This window comes from Hemiscyllium ocellatum, chromosome 31 (assembly GCF_020745735.1).
Source record: "Hemiscyllium ocellatum isolate sHemOce1 chromosome 31, sHemOce1.pat.X.cur, whole genome shotgun sequence".
NCBI lineage: Eukaryota > Metazoa > Chordata > Chondrichthyes > Orectolobiformes > Hemiscylliidae > Hemiscyllium > Hemiscyllium ocellatum.
Window position 1 is genome coordinate 15,354,735 of NC_083431.1, and position 16,332 is coordinate 15,371,066.

The window sequence follows — 16,332 nt, forward strand, 5'->3', positions numbered from 1 at the left end:
TAACATTATCGAATTCTCCCAACACCACCCTCCTGGGGGGTGACCATTGATCAGAAAGTAAACTGAACCCGCCATATCAATACTGTGGCTACAAGAGCTGATTGGAGGCTAAGGAATTCTGTAACTTAACAGAGGCTTCCCCAAAGCCTTTCCACCATCTCCAAGGTATAGGCCAGGAGTGTGATGGAATACTCCCCACTTGTCTGGATGACTGCAGCTCTAACAACCCTCAAGGATCTTGATGCCAACTAGGACAAAGCAGGCCAATTGATTGGCACTCCAACTGCCTTTATATATTCACTCTCTCCACCTTTGATGCACAGTGGCACCAGTTGTATGCCAACTACAAGATACCCTGCCGTAACGCAAACCTTTTCTGAGAGCACCGTCCAACCCATGACCTCTACCATGATCACCAGGAAGGACAAGAACAACAGATACATGGGAACACCAGTATAACCTGCAAGTTTTCCTTCAAGCCACTCACCATCCTGACTTGAAAGTATATCATTTGGTTCTTTCACTGTTGCTGGGTCACAATTCTGGAATCCCTTCCTATCGGCACAGTGGTGTATTTACACCCCATGGAATGAATCTCCTCAAGGGCACACAGGAGATTGCAAATATGCTCACATCACGTGAACGGATCAAAGATAATAAATGTCAAGACACAGAAGAACAAAACATCGGAAGGATGACCCAAAGAGTTTTAAAGTGGGTCTTATTTAAGCAAGAGGGGTGAGATGAACGATCGTCTAAATTTTGGGTGCAATAAAGATGATGCACAAAAGGACAAAAGCATAGCAACGCACCATGTAGATGCTGCAGAGGGTTACTGAGTAAAGGAGGGGTGATATCATGAAGAGATTTAAACTTGATGAGAATTTTAAGTTTAAGGCTTTGCATGGACAGAAAGGTCATAGTAAGCTGGGGTAATGTCAGCTCGGGTCCAGGAGGAAGAATTTTAGACAGGCTGATGTTAATGGCTGAGAGACTGACCAGGCACCACTGGAATGTACAAGTCAGAAGTGAAACATGCATGTGCGGGGATTCCATAGCGGATTGGTGGAGCCCCACAATGGAGCGGAAATGGAAGTGGCTTGCCTCTGTGATGAAGGCAATATGGCTTCCTTCCTCTTCAATGACAATTGATCCATTGGAGTGGTGGCTGGGTGAGTGAACCAGAAAGGAGGTTGGTGAGGTAGGCACCCTGTGGGCACACTGGGCAAGACAGCTGATAGGTGACAATTATAGGACAGCTTGGGTTGGGATTAGGAGGCCAGGTGGTAGCTTCAATGGGCACACTGGAGCATCCCAAGAGGGAACTGAAAGTCCCGGTTTCAGAATATCAGCCGTGGTTGCAGGCCACTGTCGGGACTGAAGGAAGAACCGGAAAGATGGTTGCTAGGAAGAGGAGCAGTGGAGAAGAGAAAAGAAAAGATCAGGAGAGCAAAACATAAAATGACTATTGTCTGAAAATAGCAACCAAATTGAGTATAAAAATACTTAAGCCCATAAAACTACTGATATATCAATCTCCTCCCACTCCACCCCTATCTGGAGGTTGGGGGGAGTGAGCATTAGAGACAAATACATGACTTCAATCATGAAACCTGTTTTTCACAAAGAAGAGACCATTATATTCCAGTCTTTCCACAACAACACCTTTATCAAACATATTTAAGAATAGAAACTCCCAAATACAGTAATCATAGATCTAAACTAAAATATAATTAGAAATATAAGAAAATTACATGTGCTTCAACTGATTGGCGCTTAGAGACTATTGTTTAATATTCAGGCAATAAGGATAAAAATTGAAGCAAAAGTGACCAGGGGTAAATGCTTAAATGGCCCTTTGGAAAAACAAAGGGAGAGTCACTAATCCTTAATAAACACGAACAACTTATTGAAAGCAGAGATCCCATTCTGCCCCGATACATTGATATGTTCTGTCTCCATCTCCTTTGTTTATAAACAGAGATCTTTTGGCCAATCATTAGTGACAAAAACAGAGATTTAACCTTTAGCTATTTGGATGCCAAGCTCTGGACGTCCCTTTCCTCTACCTCATTACCACACAAAGTATCTCGTTAAAACCATCCCTTTAACTAAGCTTTTGGTCACCTGAATAATATCTCCCTTTGTTTTTTTTTATAAATATAATGCTCCCATGAAATGCCTTGGAACAATCCAATATGTTCAAGGTGCTATACAAATGTTGTTGTTTAATGCATGCAATCCAGTACCTCCTTGTGGTCCTCAGTATTTCACTGAAGATAGCAGTTTATGTGGAGTGCCGGCACAAGGTATTACAGCTCTGATTCAGCATTACCACATTCTCCTTGGCTACATTCCTGCACTGTACAGTACGGATTGAATTTCAACCAATAGTTTACTGGCAGCTGACCTAATGCTTTAAGTTCCTCTCAAACCTCATTGTACCTTGAGAATTCAGTGACTTTGAAAATCTGGTGTGCTGGAGAGAGAGACAGAGAGAGAAAGAAAGATAGAGACAGAGATGGAGACAGAGACCAGCGGGTTCTGTCATTCCTACAGCAGCTACACTGGGGAACCATTACTCACGGAGACAGCAGCGGGTTACAAAAAGCTCTTTTGCTTCCAGGGCATGAGGCAATCGTCCTCAGCCGCTTGGTGAAAGTCATGTGTGTTGTGGTACATTATCTGATCACCTCTTAGGTTTCTAGTCTAGACTAATGGGGGTGAAGAGTGATATTGTCTGTCTCCATTTCCAATTGCTGAGATTCAGTTCCATGATGGATCATACCATACATTCCCAGCAATTTCCAGTCTCCTTCAGACTCTGAAATAATTGGGGCAACATAGACAGTTGAAAAGTGGACAGCCTAGACGGAGACCCTTTCAGAGTGCACACTAGGAAACAAGAATTTGCTTGGGAAAATGTGTTTGCACCCCCCCCCACCCCAGCGTCACATTTCCTCCTCAAGCCTCAGTGAATAGTCACACATAGCTGTTAGAGAACCACAAGAGGTTGTTCAGCCCATCACGTCAGTACTGGCTTTCTAAACGAGCAATGCATCTCATGACACTCCGTCTCCACCTCCTCCAACCCCATGACCATAAAGGAAGAACGTGCAGGGTTAATATACCAAATCCCTCTTAGGTGCCTCAGTGGAACCTGCCTCCACCACACTGTCAGCAACACATTCCAGATCTTAACCACTCGTTGTATGACAAGGCTTCTCCTCATGTCTTCATTGTGTGACAATACTATGGCTTTTAGAGGAATATTTTGTTATGGATTATTTTTATGAGGAAAGGGTGAGAGAGAGAGAGAGAAAGAGAGAGAGATCGAACAGTCTACTAGAGCTATAAGAGTTGACAGTTTGTTAGTCTTGGTTTCCTTTTAAGTTGGAATAATAGAAGCAGCCTGAATGGGTGGGTCAGACTCCCATAGAACTAGGATTTTTAGTTTTAGTTTCCAGTAGCAGCAGTTGCTACGGTCTTCAAGCAGGGGTTTGGAAGCTGCAGTACATCTTTCCCTGCTACACGCTCTTGCAGAGTTTTCTTGTGATTTTTTTTCCCCCTCCTGGACTGGAGAATTGCCTGTGAAACAACCTAGTTTACTAAATTTGCCTTTGTCAAGGGTGTTTATAGCATGTTACTATAATTGTAACAATTACGCTTAGTAGTTAAATAATCTACTATTCTGTTAAGTTTTCCGAGAGAGTTAGGTTTTTCCAGTTTCTTCTTTCTTTTGTTGTATTTGAACTAGTGTGTGAGAATAAAGCATGTTTTGCTTCAAATCTGGTAGTTTGACCAATCCAATTGCATCCAGAATACATTGCCTGGCACTTGCCTTTAAAATAAGAGAAAGTTTAGCTTTAGGCTATCTTCTTAGTACATCGAGAGGAAATCTGGTCTGATCCATAACTAGCAAAAGAAACAATTCTTATCTTAATTCTTTCCCTCTTTTGATCATTCTATCAGTGGAAACAGTTCCTCTTGACCTATTCAATCCAGGCCCCTTCTCAACTTTTCATTCTTCAAGCACAACAGTTCCAACATCTACCCATCCACATAGCTGAGTTAAATGCATTAGTGAAAGTATTAAAGGACTAGACAAACGTTACCAAGCATGAGAGATCATGTACAAAATACAAGGCTTACTTGAAGACCGGAGGGACATGCATTTATGTAGAAACTCAGCAGGTCAGGCAGCATCTGTAGGAAGAAAGGAGAGTTAACATTTCAAGTCAGTGACCCTGTTCTGATAAAGAGTCACTGAACTTGAAACTGTTTTCTTCCCACAGATGATGCCAGAACTGCTGAGTTTCTTCAGCATTTTTTTTATTTCAGATCGTCGGCATCCACAGTTCTTTGTTTTATTCAATGCACTTATGCAGCACTTTCACAACTTAAGTATTTATAATATGGCAGTATCTGTGAAAAGCAGTCATTGTTTTAATGTGGGAGACACAGCTTGTAATTTGTGCACAGCAAGCTCTCACTAAATGCTGACAGCACCGACAACTCCATTTTGAAAATTATTATGGGATGTTGTACAGCTAATTAGCAAGGAAGGTATTGCTTCCTTGACATCACTAAACTAGTAAATGCAGAACCTCAGGCTCTTCTGGGGACATGGGTTTGGATCACATTTGAATTTCAAAAATAGCTGGCCTACTGGTGTCTATATAACCACTGTGGATTGTTGTAAAATCCCATATGGTTCACTAATGTTCTTACGTGAAGGAAATCTGCCAACTTTACCTAGGTCTGGCTTAATGGTGACTACAGACCCACAGCAATGCGAGTGGCTTTTAACTGTCTTCTAGGCAATCAGAAATGGACAATGAATGCCTGCCTTGAGAATGTGTTGCTGGAAAAGCACAGCAGCTCAGGCAGCATCCGAGGAGCAGGTGAATTGACGTTTCGAGCCAAAACTCTTCATCAGGAATGGCTTTTGCCATCCTGAAGAAGGGCTTTTGCTGGAAACGTTGATTCTCCTGCTCTTCGGATGCTTCCTGACCTACTGTGCGCTCTGTAGCGCAACACTCTACTCCGGCATCTGCAGTCCTCACTTTTGCCTAATAAATGCTGGCTTAGCCAGCAACACCCAGTTCCTATGAATGAATGAATGACAAAAAAAAAGGAAGATAGGGCCTTGATTTCACACCTCATCCATAAGACAGTATTATACCCTGACATTACTGCACTGAAGTTCCAGGAGTGGGTTCTGACTCGGAGGTGAGATTGCAACAATGGAGCTTAAGTGAAGGGTCTGATTTTGAAATTGTATTGAACCTCCTCACCTGATCTAATGGCCAGCAATGAGGTTTGGGGCTTTGGTTTTGAAAGAAACACATAATGCTACTATGCCCTTCACACCTGACAAGATAACACGACTCTTATTCATTAACACTGTGCCTCAACTGGACATTCTCACCTCTAAAAGGGTATGTGGGCATCTTTGGATTAGCAACTGCAACCCTATTAACAACTATTTTTGGACCTTTGAGCCATAGTATGGGCATCTGAACTGGGTGAGTCTCAAGAAGGTCTATCCAGTATTGTTCATCAAGTGATGTTACTCAGGAGGATTTACAGTCTACCTGATGAGCACTGTTCAACTGATAATGGCAAAGGGTTCAGCAAATAGTTCAATGTGTTGACCTTTCCTGTGTTAACATTATGGTAATAATGTCTCAGGTTGCATTAGGAACAAGAGTGGAAGAACAATTAGATGCTGACTGACTGAGGATGGAATGTTGAGCCTGTGCAACCCTTCAGCTAGATCACAGTTGAACTATGCCCTACCGCTCCATATTCTCAGATTCCTGTAACCAACAAAAGCTAATCGATCTCAGTCTTGAAATTGTCCAATTGTCCTCAGACATTTAGAATCATGGTCAGAATTCCAGATTTCCTCTGTACACAGAGTGTGGAAAAATGGTCTGTGATTCTTCTCCTGAATTTTGAGATTACATCACCTTGTTCTTCATTTCCCTCCCCTTGCATTAGTAGAAATTTTAAAAGATATTTACACTGCCGAATCCTCTGAACAATTTTGGTATCCTGTGTTTGCCAGATGCAGAAATACATTAAATAGATCATGTATCTTTTCGTATTCTTTTGCAAATACACGTTTTTGACCACTAACTATTCCATTGGTATATTAAATCGGGTTACAGTGTACTTTTAGGTTGGATGATTAGGTTTTGACTATGTATAACGGATGGCTAAAGCTACTTAAGCAACAGGAATAAGTCAAAATAGCATTTTAAAAAAAAATGAACAGTGGCTATTCTCACCTAATTTCAGACTTTAATCCTTAACTCAAAGTTGAAGCCTCCTTTACAGGTAAAACACGCATTGGTATGGCATGTTTCACAGCCTAAGGATCTTCCAAGAGCTTTGTAGCTGATCCTAATCTGATAAAACATTTGGTGACAGAAGCTCAGAGTCGTAGAGTCATACAGCACAGAAACAGACCCTTCTGTCCAACAAGTCCATGCAGAACATAATCCCAAACTAAATTAGTCCCACCTGCTTACTCCAGGCCCTTATCACCTCCAAACTTTTCCTGTTCATGTACTTTTCTAAGTGTCTTTTAGATGTTGTAACAGTATCCACCATTTCCTCAGGTCATTCATTCCACATGCGAACCACGCTCTATGTAAAAGATTTGGTCCTCATGTCCTTTGGAAATCTCTCTCCCCTCATCTTGAAAATGTGCCCCATTCTATGAAAGCCCCCACCCTAAGGAAAAGACAAATACCACTTACCTTATCAATACCCCTCATGATTTTATACACCTCTATAAGGTCACCTCTCAACTTTCTATGCTCCAGTGAAAAAAATTTCCAGTCTATCCAACCTTTCTTTATAACTCAAAATTTCCACACCCAACAACACCCTGGTAAATCTCATCTCATCTGCAATGAGTTATTTGTCCAGCTGATATTGAACCTGTGCACAGCATTTGGTCAGGACAGCCATCTTTATGGCCTACAGGGTTTAACCAGTGAAACAAATAGCTCATTTGTCTAACAGTTTAAATGACATACATTTTCTTCCCCAAGCAACACCTTCGATTAAAGGTACAAGATATCTTGAAGGGTTGACAAAGTTTAAAAAAAAAGCTATTTGTAGTCATTTAACAATGCAACATTCACGTTGACTGAAGAGACCAGGGTGAAGTAACCAAGAGAAGATCTCAGAAGTCCAGTGAGCTGTGGGAAAAAAAGACTGACACATGTTGGATAAGTGTATTGTGCCAGGCCTCAACCAGAGAAATGGTAAGTATTAATATTAATTGTGCATAAAGCTTCTGCCTGTTTGCATTCTAAGTCAGTGATACTCCTCTTTGCCAATAATGTTATTCCTTGACAAGAATTTTCTTACCCTAGCTGGCATTTCCAAATGCCTGCAGAGGGAGAAAGTGAGAACTACAGATACTGGAGATCAGAGTCGAGTGTGGGGTGCTGAAAAAGCACAGCAGGTCAGGCAGCATCCGAGAAGCAGGACCATTCTCCTGTTCCTTGGATGCTGCCTGACCTGTTGTGCTTTTCCAGCACCACAAATCCCTGCACCGCACCAGGTATACATCTTACAAACAGGTTATTCTAATATCGTAGGTATTTTTAAAGAAAAAAAGCATGTTATGAGAATGTCTCCACTTTAAAATATATATGTTGGTCATTAGGTTTTAAAAAACCTATTCAAGATGGAAGCCACAGCTGGCTAAGACTGTTGCACTAGATTATTTCAAAACCTATTGAAATGTGTTACCTCAGTCTTAAGTTAGAAAATGAAAACATTTGTAATTTACCCTGGACAACACTCTGGGCTTCTGGCATGCAAACAGCTCACCCTGTTCCCAACAAATACCAAAGTAGGAGCCATTCAAATTGAACAGATAAAGGATCCGGAAAGCTGATTACCTCAGCTAAAACGTGACAGATGAGTTTAGCTTCAGAACATGGGCTAATCAGCCTTCACAGTTAGAAAAGTGAGTCCACGGTCTGGAGCAGGCATTTCTGTTAGTGAAATTGCATGAAAATGGATCGTCCACCTAACTGGTGCATTGAGTCTCCGAAAGGCCACTGTGAGAACCACTGAGGACAAGGGAAAGGCTGAATACTGCTATATTGAAGGAAGGTCACACAGTACAAAACTGTCAAAACCACAGAATTGGTGGAGAACAAAGCAGCCTCCTTTCCCTCCCAAAGTCTGTTGACTGGCTTGAGTCCACTTGAGTCCAACTATTCACTGACAGAAGTCATCACATATGCTGGATCCAACATCAATTGTTAACTTCTTGACTACAGCAATAAGGAACTAAGCAATGGTCTCTACCAGAGACCTTTTGGGGCTTCCTTCTCAAACATTCTATTTAACATAGCAGTCCTTGTTTTCATCTTTAGTCCACTGTTAGTTTACTGTTCGTTGGATTAGCAATTGCATCCCTATCATCAACTTTTTTTGGACCTTTCAGCCATAGTGTGGGAGTCTGTTGTTTAGTTCTTTAGTTAATAACTTTATTAGGAACATTCAGCAGCAGCTTGCAATAAACCAATCTTTAACCCGTTCGATAAAAAGCTTGACTTCTGATCCATTTTCATTTGAATCATATAAATTTTTTTTAAAAAGGCAAGCAAGTGAGTGTTTTATTTTGGTGAATTAATACTAAAGAACAGTGGATGCTGAAGATCTGAAACTCAGCAGATCTGAAAGCATCTGTGGGAAGAAAGCGAAATATGAATTCAGTTCAAGGACTACAACGTGGATACATCTGGTGGCCTTGACACACATAAGGGCACCTGGGATTTAGGTAGAGGCACCTGGTTTGCAGCTTTACTCTGTCAGAGGCATGAGATTGTACATCCACTGCCTACTCCCTAGCAGACAGTGATGGACAGCAGTTTACAACATACACTTTTATAGGTACGTGCACATCACAACACAAATACACTGAACAGGATACCTTCAAATATTTCATGTGCAGCTGGAATAGGTGTCTCCACACAGACACTGCTGGATCATGCTTTATAATTTCCTAGTCTGCCTTATGCATTGGCATTTGGCTCCCCTTATGCCATCACCATTCACTTCCTTTCCATCTACAAGCAACTGATCCATGTCTCAGCCTCAATTATCCACAGTATCAGAGATGGACCAGACATAAACTGCCTGATCCATCCTTGCTGTTTGTAGTCAGGATCAGTTTTTCCTGAGGTCAATCCATTTCAAGTCTAGCAAAAGTCTGGAGTCATAGAGTCATACAGCACAGAAACAGACCCTTCGGTCTAACCAGTCCATGCTGACCATAATCCCAAACTAAACTAGTGCCACGTACCTGCACTTGGCCCATATCCCTCCAAACATTTCTTATTGATGTACTTCTCTTTTAATTGCTGTAACTATACCTGCATCCACCACTTCCTCTGGAAGTTTATTCCATGCACAAAGCACACGCTGTGCAAAAAAAAATTGCCCCTTATGTTTGTTTATAAATCTTTCTTTTCTCACCTTAAAAATGTGTTGAAATTCCCCACTGTACGGAAAAGACACCTACCATTCACCTTACCTATACCCCTCATTATTTTAGGAGAAAGTGAGGACTGTAGATGCTGGAGATGAGAGCTGAAAATGTGGTGCTGAAAAAGCGCAGCAGGTCACAAGGAGAAGGAGAATCGACGTTTTGGGCATGAGCCCTTCTTCAGCCCTCATTATTTTATAAATCTCTATAAAGGTCACCCCTTAATTGCTCCAGTGAAAAATGTTCCAGGATATTCAGCCTCTCTCTCTAACTCATTCCTGGCAACTCCCTGGTAAATCTCTTCTGAACCCTCTCCAGCTTAATAATATTCTTCCTATAGCAGAGAGATCAAAACTGCACACAGTACTCCAGAAGAGGCCTCACCAACATTCTGTACTACCTCAGCATAATGTCCCAATTCCTATACTCAAAGGTCAGGGCATGAAGGCAAGCATGTTAAACACCTTCTTAACTATCCTATGTACCTGTATTACAAATTTCAAAGAATTATACATCTGAATATCCATGTCTTTCTGTCCTACAACACTACCATTAATTGTCTAAGTCTTGCCTTTGCTTGTTAATTAAGATGATTATACACACATCTCTCTCTCTCTCTCCCCAAACAAAGCAGATTTGCTTTCAGCCTTTACCAGTGACCCACTACAAAGAGGCTGTGCGATCAATGCAGTTGACTAATTGCTGCCCAATCAGACAGACAGTCTCCTTGTCCCCTGCTCTCGAATGATCAGTTTCAACCAGGATGAAGTGTCAGCGTGCTGGATGAGATCATTATAGAAACAAAACTTTCTGTGCAGCTATAAATGCGCTCATTGCAAGGCTAGATTGCAGTGACAGTTTTTAAGTGAGACAGTGTTCACTAGGTGACATTCAGAGCCTGTGCAATATTGTTCACTTCGAGATGAGGGAACCAGAGGCAGCAATGTTTACACAATCAGACTGAAATTAGATTAGATTCCCTACCGTGCAGAAACAGGCCCTTCGGCCCAACAAGTCCACACAGGCCCTCCAAAGAGTAACCCACCCAGACCCAGTTCCTTCTGTCTCATGCACCTAGGACTATGGGCAATATAACATGGCCAGTTTACCTAATCTGCACATCTTTGGACTGTGGGAGGAAACCGGAGCACCCGGAGGAAACCCACGCAGACACGGGGAAAATGTGCAAACTCCACACAGACAGTCGCCCGAGGGTAGAACCAAGCCTGAGACCCTGGTGCTGTGAGGCAGCAGTGCTAACCACTGAGCCACCGTGCCTTTTGCTCACTTTTATTTTGGATCACACACAGCGCAATATTAAATCTGCTCAAGAATGGAACAGAAATGCCAGTAACTGGAAATCAAAATGATAAATGTTGGAAATGTGCACTGAGTCAGTGTTTAGAGAGATACTGTTTGGTGTTTTAAATGAGGACCCTATAGTAAAAGTACATATGACCCTAAAGTCACTGCTTCTATCAATTAAAAATTAAACCTTAATTATATTTTTTAGAATTTGGACAGTTCATGTCAAATGTCCTGCAGGCAAGGAAGTCTGCTGTACATACCTGGTCTGGCCTACATGTGACGCCAGACCCACAGTAATCTGATTGACTCTTAACTGCTCTTTGCACTGGTCCAGCAAGCTGCTCAATTCGAGGGCAATAAGAGATGGATGACAAATGCTGGTCCAGTCAATGACAGCCACATCTTATGACAGAATAATGAAAAAACATATCTGGTCAGGCAGATGGGAATGACTGTAAATGACGAAGGCCATTCAGCCCGTCTGAGTACATGCACCTAATCCAGTCTGGCACAGGTTTACCAGAATGATGCTTCAAGTCCAAGAGTTAAATTACAAGAGATTATGCAAACTTCTAATGTAAGATCGCAGACCTGAAATATTAATTCTATTTAACACACGATAGATACTGCCAGATCTGCTGAGACTAATTTAAATTATTTTCCTTTTTTATTTAAACAAAGTAGGGTTTATAGAACCTGGAATTTAGATAACCAACTCAAAGCACTTATTACATCAACTGCTGTTTCCACTCGCTGAGGACATTCTCTTTAGGTTAAGCTCGGATTTCATTTTACACAAAAGGAGCAACAGAAGTTAAAAATAATTTATCTAAATAGTAATCAATGCTGATTTAATCATTAGTTTTAAATCAGAGACTGATCCATTTTTATTAAAGTGAGGTATTGAGGGATTTGGGGAAAGGCTAATGTATGTAGTAAGGTCCGAGCTCAGTTAGGACCTCATCAAATGGTGATTCACAGACACATGGCAGCTTCCTGTCCCTCTGTTCCATCCAGTATAGTCCTAACAATATCCCCCTCTTATCTCCATTGTAGCATCCAGTTGGTTCATTAGACAACTCTTGGGTCTCTGCAGTTGTTGTTTCATAAGTAGATGAGTCGAGCGTGTGAGAAACATTTGTTATCCAGACTCAGTACAAAACTTGCCTTTTACAGGTTCCTCTTGACCAACTTCAGTAAATTAAAAATCAGTCCCTTATATTTCTTTAGAAACCTCCAAACCCTCCCTGAGGTCAGCTCCTGTTCAGGCTGATAATGCCAATTGTTTCCAGACAGCTTCACATCATCTGAGCAAGATTTCACTTTAATGATTCAACAACCATTTTGGCATTTACATGTGCCCCATTCCCCCTTAAATCAAACCAGTGGCACAGTCAGCAACAGATTAAGGGGAGGCCATTATATTATATTATCACTACACTATTATATTATATTATAATCCAGAGACCCAGGTAATGTTCTGTGGGTTTTAGTTCATCCTGCCATGGATTGGAGTTCAATAACTATCTGGAATTAGCAATGTAATGATGACCATCAAATCATTATTTACTATCAAGACAAAAACCCATCTGGTTCACTAATGTCCTTTAGCAAAGGAAACTGCAACCCTTACCTGGTCTGGTTTACATGTGATTCCAGACCCACAGCAATGTGCCCTCTGAGCAGGTAAAGATAGGTAATAAACACTGACCTGAACAGTGCTGTCCACGTCGAGTGAGTGAATAAAAATAAAATTAAAAATGAACTGAGGTTAGAAACTAGAAAGAGGAGTGCAGTTCTCAGCAAACTTGGTGTATTAGAATACTTTGGGATTAAAGGATCAGGCAATTTTACTGTGAAAGCTGTGTGCAGATGACTGTCTATTATAGTACAGTGGGCTAGTTTAATGACAGATCCTGTGAGGAAATGGGAAAACACAAATAATGGGTCCTCCTTCAATTACAGCAAACAGCTCCCACTTGTACTCAACAGATAACATGAGCCTTGCCTAAATGGTACAGCAGGGAGAGTACATAAGTGCATAGTATTGTAACTCATCTTTATCTGAATCAAAAGAAAAGTCTAGATTCTTTACTCTGCAGCTTCTAAATCTCAACACTCTCCTAAACAAGGGCAACAGGCAGACAGGAATCCAGCACCTGCTAATTCCCCTTCACACCACACACCATCCTATCACCAATCCTTCCATCTTGTTGGATCAAAACCCTAGAACTCCTTCTCCATAAGCACAATGGGTGTATCTACACCACCCAAACTATAGCAACTCTGCAAGGTGACTCAACACTGCCAGCTGAACGACAATGTGGAATAGGCAATAAATACAGGCTGTGACAGCAATGCCAACATCTTAAGAACAAAGAGAAGGGATTTAGAGATCTAGATATAGTAGACATTTAAAGCTGTAGAACGAAACACATCCCAACTAGCTACATGCTACATGGACATTCCTAAAAGTTAAGCCTGCAGTCTGGAAGTCAGAAACAAAAACAGAATTTGCTGGAAAAGCTCAGCAGTCTGGATGCAGGCAATTATTTCCTAGTTTCCGTGCTCCCTCCCACCTCCCACCCCGACAACTGGACTCTGCTCTGAACTATTCACAAGCAACGTCATGGGAGATCATTTTAAAAGGAGAGATGACTAACTGGAGCAACTCTTTCCTCGTCATGGCCAAGAGCAGAGAAACCAACTGTACAATCTTGCACCTTTACCAAACATAAAAGGCACGGTTGCCCTCGCCACCTGCCCACCAACCCCACTGCCCCTCCTTTCGGGTTGAAAGTGACGACAAAGACTCACCGGTGCAGCGTTTCTGCAGTTGCAGGATCTCCATGTGTAGCCCATGCAGTAGGTCCATGTGTTCCCCCTTTAAAAAGGCGATGTTTCGTTGAACGCTCTGCAGCTGCCGCTCCAGTGATGAGATCTCCATGGTGACCGGGTAAACAGTCTGAGCCGGGAGGAAAGGACAGGTTAATGATCAGGAGGGATGATGATGTGAAGCACAGTCAACGTGTTCAGAGACCTTTACAGATACGGCAATAAATCCTCCCCTTTGCATAACTGAATGAGCCACCATTTCCAACCCACTGAGCCCCTGTGCAGTGCCCTCACTGTTCCTCTGCAAAAAACAGCATTTCACAAGGAAACCATTTTTTTTCACTTGCAAAGGACGCTGCAAATTTAATGATGCTTGATTTATTATACATTACTATTCTGCACGTGTCTGTTTACAAAATGCCACTTGGAAAAGCACTCTGGTTGTACACTTATGAATTATGGATTTTGGCATTTCTAAAATGGGATGCAGACAACACTAGCAAGGTCAGCATTTGCTGCCCACCTCTATTTGCCTCAACTGAGCAGATTCCAAGCCCACATCCAAGTGCCAGGATGTTGATGGGAGTTCGGAGTCGTGTTGTAATGTTAAAAAACTAAATGGGAATATCTCTCTGAACATTAATGTAAAGAGTTAAACTGCACTGAGTGAACATTCTGGAAGTGGGTGGGAACAACAGTCATGCAAGAATGCGAATGACTCCCACTCCAATTCAACAGTCATTTGCTACTACTCCCCCTACTATTATCATTCAATGTCTTCCATTCAGAAATGCTTTCTAGCCATCCACTGAAGCTCGGACACATCACAACAACATTGACTTGGGGAATCACTGAGTCAGGAAATCATCTGCATAACGATTCCCCAGGATCAGGGCATTAGCATTGGCATTATCTCAGAGGATGATAATTGTACCTGCCATTGTACCTGGGCTAACGTGATTGTGAATAACTGGGGGTTGTCTTGAGTGGTATGTGACGGTGTGGGAGTGGCCAAGCATCTGTAAGCATGGTCAATTGACCTCTATAAAGAGGATGTGTTTTCTTTGTTCAGTGACTCACTTTGACGCAACCTCGCATGCCTGCAAGGGGGGTAAAAGGGGGTCATCTAGCTTGTACAAGCTTTCATAAACTTTAACTGTTCATGTATGGAATGAGCTGCCAGAGGATGTGGTGGAGGCTGGTACAATTGCAACATTTAAGAGGCATTTGGATGGGTTTATGAATAGGAAGGGTTTGGAGAGATGTGGGCCAGGTGCTGGCAGGTGGGACTAGATTGGGTTGGGATATCTGGTCGGCATGGACAGGTTGGACCGAAGGGTCTGTTTCCATGCAGTACATCTCTAGGACTCTAAGTTGGTGTGTGCAAATTGTATCTCGTGTGTGAAACCTCGGGAAAAGAACGTAACAGTTTGGCCAGGTTGGTAAGAGAGAGCGATTTCCAGACCATGAAACAAATAAAGGTTTGCAACAAATCAACAGTTTCATGGTCCTCTCACTCCATCACTGAGACTAGCTTTCATTTTCTTTTGTATCTGGAAGAGTTATTGCACACAACCAAATGGTTTTCCCACTACCAAACCACCGTGACCTTTTTTTTTGTTTTTAAACTATTAACCACCACCAGTAGAACTAGCTTTCAAGTACAGACTTATTTATTAATTGATTAATAATTAATTCATAGCACTTAAATCCTACCAGTTACCAAGTGGGATTTGAACCCACATCCCCAAAAACATTAGTCAAGGCCTCTGGGTTACTGGTCCAGTGGTAGTACCAGAGCCTCTCCCACATCTCTGACCAAACACATGGTCAAGGACTTTAAGGCCCAGTCAGGGTCGGGAACTGAGGCAGACAGACAGGGAATCACACACCACTAGGTGTTGTATTGCCTCCACCTGATCTGAGGATATCTTGCCCCAAGGAGGGCTATCCTTGTGTTAACTCTGAGTAACCGACTGAGATAAGTAAAGGCCCAGAGAAGGAGGCGGCGAAGTGGGTTTCCCCAGTCAGGCTCCAGGCTACCATCGAGATTCTCCAGGGGCAGAATCGAGGGCTTTCAGCTTCTCCATGTTGCCTGAGAGCTGGAGGATAGCCTGGGTGCCTACAAAGATCAGTTTATATGTCCAGTCTCACTTCCCCTGATGTGGCATCCTGATACTGCTTTTGGAAGCAGTCTGATTGGACTGCCTCACACCATTGCTGATTGGCTAATCAGCCTGACCTCTGGCCATTCATTGGTCATGCTGAGGAAAATTACACACAAGTCAAAAACTTAAGTCACCCTCCATTGAACTCGATGGCAGGATCCTGAAACCCACATGCAAAATCCTGTGTGCGCACTCTGAATTATAGTGTTCTGTAAATTCAAGAAGGGTAGCACTCCTTTATAAATGTTCTAGAGGGTCATTGGATCTGAAATATTAACTCTGCTTTCTCGTCTCAGATACTGCTAGACTGATGAGTTTCTCCAGCAATTTCTATTTTTGTTTCTGATTTCCAACATCTACAGTTCTTTGGTTTTATTTTTAATGTTCCTTTATCAATGATGCCTTTTTAATGTGAACCACAAAATATAACTGGCCTCACAAAAGCAACAATAAGCAGGAATAAGAAACATTTGCGGCAACTGTAAAATTATTATT

General features: G+C 42.1%; 1 protein-coding gene across 1 annotated transcript in view; it reads right to left on the reverse strand.

Moving 5' to 3' along the window:
* The window catches only part of ccdc92ba (coiled-coil domain containing 92Ba), an 84,167-nt gene that overhangs the window by 51,618 nt on the left and 16,217 nt on the right, over positions 1-16,332 (reverse strand). Inside the window, exon 2 of the mRNA XM_060848319.1 lies at positions 13,652-13,799. Coding sequence (XP_060704302.1) covers positions 13,652-13,781 — 130 coding nt within the window. The 5' untranslated portion in view covers positions 13,782-13,799. The remainder of the gene's footprint in view (positions 1-13,651; positions 13,800-16,332) is intronic.